The sequence below is a fragment of the Pseudochaenichthys georgianus genome, chromosome 6, assembly GCF_902827115.2.
Source record: "Pseudochaenichthys georgianus chromosome 6, fPseGeo1.2, whole genome shotgun sequence".
NCBI lineage: Eukaryota > Metazoa > Chordata > Actinopteri > Perciformes > Channichthyidae > Pseudochaenichthys > Pseudochaenichthys georgianus.
In genome coordinates, this window is record NC_047508.1 from 30,094,484 (window position 1) to 30,103,794 (window position 9,311).

Sequence of the window (9,311 nt, forward strand, 5' to 3'; positions counted from 1 at the left end):
TGAGATGAAGTAATGGGTTTAGGTATCATGCATGTGTCAACCCGAGGATATGAGTGTATCTCTGCAGCCACCTCAGATTTGGAATGATCTGGAGTCTCATGTGAAGCCTTATGTTCATCTGCTAATGAAGGTTTACTTTCAAGTTCATCAGGTTCACATTTCTTTATCACCAACATTGACTCACTGTTGTAGGAACCAGTGTCTTCAGGCTCCCTCTTTATTTTGATTTTGCTGCAGTCCATCTGACTAATGTACTCTGTGTCTGTTGGATCTACTTTTTCTACTTTAATAGTTTTAGGTTCAAACATTTTTACAACAGGCTTCTCTGTTGGAGAACGTGCACAGATTTGTTTGGGAACCAGACAGAGAACAGACCGAGGTTCATCTTGATCAGGCCTTTTCACTTTGATGTCTGGCTTGGTTTGAACGTCACGGTGCTCGGACGAATGGACGGCTCTCTGAGGTACTCTGCCTGAAAATAAAAATCCAGAGGCCTTCAGGTATGCTTGGTAGGGTGCCAGACTAAATACGTTGTTAATAACTGGCATAGGAGGGGAGCTAGTTTGTATTCTTTCTTCTGCATTCTCCATTTCTACCCTATGTCGTTTTGTAACAAATCCCACTTCACATAAATCCTTATCTTCTTCTTTTATTTTGATGGGCGAAACTGAGTGAGAAATACTTCTCTTCAGGCACCTTTTGAGAATAGCAGAGCCTGGACTGGACACAGGGCCATTGTGTTGGTTTCCTGGTGCAAGGGGGGAATGAATTATCTTACGGATACATCCCTGATTTGCTACAGCTGTTTGGATTCGATTTGAAATGTGATGTGGTGATCGGGGCAGTGATGTTTGTGGGGAAGCAGGAAGACTTTTGGGCTGTTCTGGGCACCTAACATGGGCTTCATTGGAAGAATAGTCTAGGATTCTTTCCATGTTCAAGCCAGTTGGTGAAAAGACGGGTCGGTCCATCTGCATGCTGGTGAGTGGGGAATGAAACCTGTTCATGTCTATGTTGGACGGTGAGACACTCGGTGGGCTTACACGCCTGGCAGGACTGCTTATGTTTACACGTCGGAATGGCGAGTTGGGATGTGATTGGTCAAACTGCGGGCTAGGTTTGTCCTTATGTTGGTCTGTTGCAGAGGCCATGTGGTGTGCCATGTTTTGGCCTGATTGGGAAACAATGTGATGAGAGTGCAAGCTCGGCATTGCATGTTGCCTTTTTGGGGGGGATCTGATTTGGCTTGCACTCAAATGAAATCTTGGAACTGCATAACATGGAGAGTCAAAACTCCGCATTAGGACATGATTTTGCAACATTTCACTGCAAGACAAAGGAATTTCACCATGAAACGACTGAGGAAATATGTAATGCTCCCGGGGGTTTGAGATTGTGTGCTTGAGAATAACAGGCACATCTTCCCTCTGCTTACACTGTGACCTATTTTCTACCTCCACATTTGCTTGGGAGTAGTAAAACATTGGGTGCTGTGTTAGCTGGCCATATTTGGACATGGGAGAATGTTCCTGATAAACCTCTGATGTCATATGCTCATATGTGGGATGGGAGGAGTATAGGCTAGGGTAGCCTCTGGGGGAGGTTTGTAAACGCTGGCTCTGCTCACTTAGAGAACCATACAGTGGGCGAGTCGGGGTGCAGGGGTAACTGCTATAGTTTGGGTCGATCATAGCAGGAAAAGTCCCTGCTCTACCTGGGCTGTACGTCCCCCTCTTTAGTGGTTCCGCTCTGGGCTCAAACTGTAAACCTCTCTGTTGCAGCAGTGTGTCTGGTCCTGTCCTCTGGACGGGTGGTCTTTCAGTGCAGTGAGCATCATTTTGCATCCAATCATGCTCATATACAGTGCTGGGTATCCTCTGAGAGCCATGTTCCACACTGTATTGATGTCCTATCACACAACCCAGTTCATCACAGCAGGGGTTATGCATATAATGTGGCTTAGGAATTGCTAAGTAAACAGAGTTTTCAGATGGGGGAGATGAATTCTCCGCTCCAGCCTTTTGTTTTCCAGCCACTGGCACAGCAGCTGCGGGACTCCTGATCCCAGGACCTTTAGTGTATAACGCAAAGCCCGGTTTTACTGGGACGTGATGCAAAGAGGATGAAGGAGAATGGCCTTCTTCTAAAGATTTGCTTTCTTGCCTGTACATTATGTGGTTTTGTCCTTCCATGCCAGAAAGGTGACTCACAGGACTTCTGCCATCCAGCAGAGAGGGGTTTGAGGTGCTCCAAGGAGGAGTAAATCCTGCTCCATCCTTTCCTCTGTGGTCATAAGTGAAGTAAGCGCCGTTGTACTGCAGCACTGGCTTACTCAGGAAACCAGACATATTTGGAGGTTTCGTCAGTCCCGTGGATGCTATGGTCCCGTCGAATAACGGCATCGTTTGTCGAAACAATGGGTCAATGTGCATCGCCTGGCTGCTCATCATGTAGTTACTTTAATGTGATGGTGCAATGATATGGCTCCAACCCTGTGAATATAATTTTCAAAAATTAGACAGTGGATTTAATATCTGTGCAAAATTGGTTCAATGGATCCATATTTGAAATGTGCTTGAATAAACTCCCACCTCAGACATCAGATAGGACTGCATAAATCCAAAAACACTTTGCACACATAAGGAGTCATCATTAGATAACAGCTAGCTTTTGGCCTTTTATCAACATGGAAGCATCTTGTGGCTTAAGTCACACACTTCCTTATCAGACGCTGCACATAAGGGGAAGCGAACGCAAGAAGTAGAAATGTGCAAGTATGAATCGTTTCTAAATGCAAGAAAAACAAGTGAATCAGTTTTCCTAAGTAGCCAACTTGATAGTTGCCACATTACAATAAACAAACCAGCTAACATGATGGAATTCTTATCAATACCGGTTATGGTGTTGATACAATATCCTTGTGTTGTTGAAGGCAGTGTTCACTTCAAGGCCATGTCTTCAAATATGAAAATGCTCTGCTCTGAATTACTGTGATACTGTATTTGAGTCAAACTCTGTATGTCACCTTTGTAGCCGAGTGGTTTTGGCGCATGCCACATTACCACAACGTCCCGGGTTTCGCTCTGGTTTTTCTATACTGTCAAATAACAGAAAACTGCCAAAAAGAATCCTAACGATACAATATGGCTAATTTCAGATGTGTCATCAGCGCCACATCAGAGAGCTTCAGTCTTTCTGTTCACAAACCAGAATGTATCTCCTGATATCATCTTGTTGTCCTGAGAGCCCACACTACAGCGGACTGTATGTTTCAATTCTGCATTTCTTCACCACAAACCGTGAGTCATACCACAGTTCCTATTTCACACACTTCTTCCAGGGCTGCATAGACGTTATTTTTATTTTCAGTTAAACTGCTGGTTATGTTGTCTGCTGCTTTATGTCAGAAAATAGTTGTACAAATATATATATATATTATGTATGACAAAAAACAGCAAAGCCTACCATTTGATCTTCTGTTTTCTTATGTCTGACAGTTAGTCAAGATATTCAATGTATTATTAGCAGGCGGAATATCCTCACAACTGAGCCAGCAACCAATCAATATTTTATATTCACATAAACATAATCATGTGGAATATCTATCTTCAATTGAAAAACAAGTGTCTGTTTTGGTAGGAGAGAGAGGAAAGGTGACTTCCTCGTGCCACACTGGCATCAACATGAATCGACAGTTTAAGGTGTTTATACTTATTACTAACATTTGTTATTTGTATATTCACAAGTAGGCAATCATTTCCAGATTACTCCCTTAAACTAGTTCATATTGCAAAACATCCCTGCTGCCTTTTGACATGATGCCAAATTCACATCTGCCAATATATGTTGAAACAGCTGGATCAGATACACATACAACCAGCAAACTGTAGAATATAGAAAAAATAATAATGACATACATGTCGGCGTAATGACCACTATCAATAAGACCTAATTATTTTAGATGTTATCTGGTCATCCTGTTGACACCTTTCAGAAAGTACAGATCTATGCCATATCTGCACATAGTGTGGTGAAATGTGGTTTAAGTCATGTGCATGGAGGAAGCTGCGCACGGTTGTTTTTAACCTACTGAAAACAGCACTTTGAACTGTGTGCGTGTGAGATTTCCAAGATATGTGGGTAGGGGTGATGGCGAGTGCGATTTCCGAAAGCAAACCGTCCAAACTGACAAACTAGCCTCCAACCACGTGGGATAAGAGTGAGTCGGGAAACAAAATACACTTCATTAGTCTGTCAAAAAAGTTAGTGATAAATAATGTATTCTATGATTCATTCTCGAGGATGTCAGCAGTTCACGTGACATCTCAAAGTTTAGTTCCTGAAAAGTAACCAATAAAATTAGTATTGTACACGCATAAAAACGGAACTTAAACATGTCTTCACAGCTTCTTTCTGTAGATAATGTGACACATTATCAGGGGTTATACTGTAGAACACAACGCTCGTTGTTCTGCCCAGCACGCCTGCTAAAATGAACAGGACGCAAATGATATGAAAATAACACAAGACAGAGTGCGAGTGATTTCCATACAGGCAGCGAAAGCGTCATAAACCACGGTAAAACTAAAACCACAGTGTGGGCACAACAAACAGTTTCACACACTTGCAGTGCGATGTGTGCATGCAATATTTCCCCCTATTTTCACAGTCATGCTTTCTTAGAATAAACATTATTGTTGTTATTGTTTGTAAAACCAATATTTGTTTGATTTATAGTCACTCGTACATTTGGACATGTTAAGATTGAGCAGTAAAGTTGTTTTCTTACCTCGCTGCTGTGTTGACAATCAATGATTTCCACGAAGACTCCATGAAACACAACTTGTGAGGAAGGGGGGGGGGGAGTTTCTGTTTGAGAGTGGACCGGGTCAGCCCGGATGCGCTAAAATCCCACGCAATGAGAGGAACGGTTTGCCAAAAATGGGTGAGCGGCGCGCCCGAAGTCCATGCGGCTTTTGGAGAAGTTAACAAACTGAAGACAAGACAAAAGGGAGGAGGATGGTCTCTTATCAAAAGGCGGAGTCACACCCTCGGTCTATCCACGGCTTGTGTTCTACACATGTAATGTTTTCCCGCTTGTCATTTTCCATGTATTGGGGTGATTCTCTGAATCGGGTACCTTTTGGGTTTTTTAACATTTAAAAAAAATGAAACCAAACATTTTGCATTTGTCATCATAACCAGGGGCGGACCGGCCATCTGCAGAATCTGTAGAATCACAGAACGTCCCTTGACGACCGGCTCGGTAATTTTTTATGTTTTTAAACGGCATCACTGAAGTTGCGCGACAGAGGTCCACCGTTTCCCCGCAGCGAGCCCCCCCGTTGACAATGCAAAAATATATAGGCTATCCACCACAAGTTTTACATTGTGATGCAAAACAACCTGTTCCATGAATTCATTGCTTTAAAATACATGTTGTAGTTTTCTTTCATTAACATTTTTGGAAGTAAGCTTTGGGGACTCAAAGGACCTGGCCGATTCAGAGAATCACCCATTGGCTTTAGTGTCCGGCTGCCAGCTGGCTGCAGATGACACAAGTGGACTTAAAGTGTGTTGGTTTATTAGAAAAATTGCACAAGTTTCTTTTGTGTGATTTGGACACATTTCAGATTAAAAAAATTGACAAACAGAAGGTTTATGCACTGAAAAAACTGATTCTGACCCCTTTTACATGTTACATGTTTTACTGTAGCCTTTTTTAATAGATTTGAATGTGTAATTGCATCCTTCTTATCTTTTTTAATTGTCACTGTTTAAAATAAGTTCATTTCATTCATTTAAAAGTAATTTGAAAAACAGATGTACAATTTAATGTCCACATACTGTCCTGTCTGCGCATGTGCATACACAAGCAGCCCGCCACTTTTCCCTCTGGCAGCGCGAGCGCGTACTTTTCTATTCGCAAGTCTGCCTGCTTAGCTCCTAGCTATCGTGAGGTGAACGTTATCCACGGCTCTCCGTTTTAAGTAGCTAATGTATAGCCCTGGGTGTATTATATTATACTTAAACAGGTAGCTTAATAATAGCTAACATTAACGCTATCGACTGTGTGTTTTGTGAGTCATTGGCCTAACACAAGTTAGTAATCATTGGCAATTACCTTTTTTCATTTATTATTATTTTTAATTTCTGCTCATCTTTATTTTTATTGCAGGTTTTTTTATCTGATGTTGGTGTGATGTGGAACAGAACCTTACTCTTTGGGGACCTCGTATTGTTTTGGTAAGTCCATTTAACAAACAAATTCCTACTCTTCAACTTTTGAGCAAACTATTAGGATTTTCGTTTTATTTACTCTGCTTAGAGATTGCCTGGCCCGAATTATTTGTTAAATTAAACACAGTTACTTTACAGTGCATGGCTTTGTGTAATCCAGGGGTCTGCAACCTTTTTTACCAAAAGAGCAATTTTGCCCCCTTTTCCAACAATTAGTTTTGTCTGGAGCCGCAAAACATATTTGATAGCTTATAAAGTTGTATTTATTGTTATATCATACACAAAAACTACAGTTTTCTGTAGTCCTCTGCACATTTGAAGGAAAAATAATACAATTAAAATGGACCCACTTTGAAATAAATAAAATATATAGCTGCAACCTAAAAAGAGTTAACTGATTGAATTATGACTGAAGATCGTCAGCATGTCTTTCTTTTCTGTGTTTTTCCTCGATACATAAAGGCTGCAGCACCTTTGACAACTTCTCTCCACATATCAAACATACCGGTAAACCAGCATTGTTTGCTGTGAAAGCATATAACTCTGTCCACGCAGAATTAAATCCTGTGTTCCTCCCATACTTTTCTTTTCTTTGATTTATCCATAGTTTGCTCATCGAGCTGGCGCGGGACCGTAGCAGGATGTGACGCATATTTTAGTTGACCTAATTAAAACCGTTTTTTAAATTTTAGTTATGTGTCACAGTATCACCTCAAAATACGAAACATTTTCAACCGTGCAACAACATTTAAATAGTCCTAGAAATACTTTTATTTAATTTCCTTCTTATTTATGTATAAACCATCTGTATATTGTCTAAACTCAAGGGAGCCAGAGCAGAGGCCTTAAAGAGCTGCATTGCCGACCCCTGGTGTAATCAAAGATGATGCAGATCACCATGACCCAGAGGTGACTGTAAAACACCATCACTAATGTTTGATTCCCCCCCCCCCCCTTTTCTCTCTTTGTAGGTTACATTCTTCGGAAGCTTCAGGAGCTGTTTGAGGCACATGCTTCATGTTATGTGATGATTTATTTGCTAAGTCTGGCCGTTTCTCAATTTCGAGTAAAGCTGCTCCAGAGCCACTATTTCAAGCATACTACGTCATCGAGTGGCGCTGAAGGACTGTTTAAATGCCCAGCATACATGTGCTACCAAGCAAGTCTCCTCGACATTGAGAAACGGCCACTGTTTCCACTGCACTTTGTTGCTGTAATGGCCTCCACCTCTGCCTAGTCTGTCTCTCCCCTCTCTGTGTGTGTCTAATTACAGGGGTGTGGGAGCCAGGCCACAATCCAATCACCTCTGCTATAAAGGCCCCTACACACCAATCTGACACCAATCTGACACCAAAGAACACTTCCCGACGGACCCGACTGTTGTGTCCAGGCTTGGATTTTCGTCATTTTAGGGGCAAGGTCATTTGGCCTTTGGTGTCTTTCAGGGCGGAAAGGCCATTGAGGGAAAAATGTGGATGTCAAACATTATATCATCATATAGGCCTATGCCTCCTTAGTATTACCGTATATAAAATGAAATACTTTACATTGAATAATTAGTGTTTGGTATGTTTTCCTTCTACTACTTCTCCCATTCACAAATCCGAAATCCCTCACATCGAAAACAACAACAATGGCCGATTGTATTGAAGCGCTGTTCGCTTTGGTTATCCTCTTACGAAACTAAATGGAAGGCATCGGACGACTTTACAAGGGACAACTTTACTTGGAACTTTACAAACATCCCATGCGAAATGCAAGACTTCTTTGTGGTCTTCAGCATCTACTTCAACGACGAATCTGTCCCCGCCTCGACGTAAGAGAGACGTAAGCGACGCCGCCTCTTAGCTCCGAAGCTCTTGCCTCTAGACCGACAATTTTTTGGAGCTGGAAGTGAACCGGATTCCGGAGCTAAGAGGCGGCGCCTCTGCGGTGTGAACAGGAAAAACCGGTACTTTTCAGCTCCAGCTCCGAGCCGGAGCTGAAAACGCATTGGTGGGAAAGGGGCATCTTAGTCTCTTTAATCAACTCCTCACAGCTCCTCATATCTGTTCAGAAACTGGACAAAAGTTGTACAAACCACAAACTGTCTGTGTCATGGCGAATACAGTCGCTGCTTTAATTTTGTCTTCAGGACGTTGTTGCATACTTGCCAACCTTGAGAACTCAGAAATCGGGAGCATTTCAAAACCAACCACGTGTCAAATTATTAAAGCATGGTTTTTACTAACCATTATCAGTATTTAGTTACTTCGGCATCATTTTTGAAACGTGTATTACAATTAAATCACGGTAAAATAGGCCATGGTGGCCGTAGGACGTACAATTATTTGTGGGGCATTACGGCCAGACCGAGGGGCTACGACTGCCATGGCCGCCGTGAAAATCCCACCCTGTAGCAGAGGTGATTGGATTGTGGACACCTGGCAGCCTGGCTCCCACACCCCTGTCTCTACTCCTGTAATCACACTCTCACACACTCACACTCACACACACACACACACACACACACACACACACACACACACACACACACACACACACACACACACACACACACACACACACACACACACACACACACACACACACACACACACACACACACACACACACACACACACACACACACACACACACAGGAGGGGGGAGAGACAGACTAGGTAGAGGTGGAGGCCATGTCAGTCAGTTGCATTTTGTTTTTATCGCATCAGAAGATGTTTAAGACTCATGCTTCATGTCACGTCATTTTGTATACGATAAAGTAAGAGTTGTTTCAAAATATGTTTGTTTTATTTTAATATATTGAAAGTTAAGATAGTAATAATGTTTAACTGAATTCAACTTAATTTCCGTAGGAATTAGACAATTGAATTGATCTGAATGTTCAAAAAGAAAAAAGATTACAGTTACATAATCCATTTTAGTATGGGTTTAGTTGGAATTTCTACTAAAAATAGTTGAGCTGAAATTATAAGTATAATTTAGTTGTCACACAGCTGTATTTCCATTGAGGTTTTTTTGTTAATGCAAATAAGCATGATATATATTATATATAGGTAGCATGTGTA

General features: G+C 41.8%; 1 protein-coding gene and 1 long non-coding RNA gene across 3 annotated transcripts in view; one reads left to right on the forward strand and one right to left on the reverse strand.

Annotated features, from left to right (window-relative positions):
• The window catches only part of c6h15orf39 (chromosome 6 C15orf39 homolog), a 10,316-nt gene extending 5,254 nt beyond the window's left edge, over positions 1–5,062 (reverse strand). The window contains exons 1-2 of one of the 2 annotated variants that reach the window (XM_034084833.2): positions 4,790–5,062; positions 1–2,492 (exon numbers count right to left, since the gene is read on the reverse strand). The exon at positions 1–2,492 is cut by the window's left edge and continues 716 nt beyond it. In XM_034084833.2, coding sequence (XP_033940724.1) covers positions 1–2,450 — 2,450 coding nt within the window. In that variant the 5' untranslated portion in view covers positions 2,451–2,492; positions 4,790–5,062. The remainder of the gene's footprint in view (positions 2,493–4,789) is intronic. The other variant, XM_071203518.1, reaches the window with a different exon arrangement.
• A 139-nt stretch (positions 5,063–5,201) lies between these two features.
• Positions 5,202–8,808, forward strand: LOC117447876 (uncharacterized). The gene is made up of 3 exons (XR_004552286.2): positions 5,202–5,266; positions 6,179–6,246; positions 7,212–8,808. It is a non-coding gene; the product is annotated as an uncharacterized lncRNA (long non-coding RNA).
• The last annotated feature ends 503 nt before the right edge of the window (positions 8,809–9,311 follow it).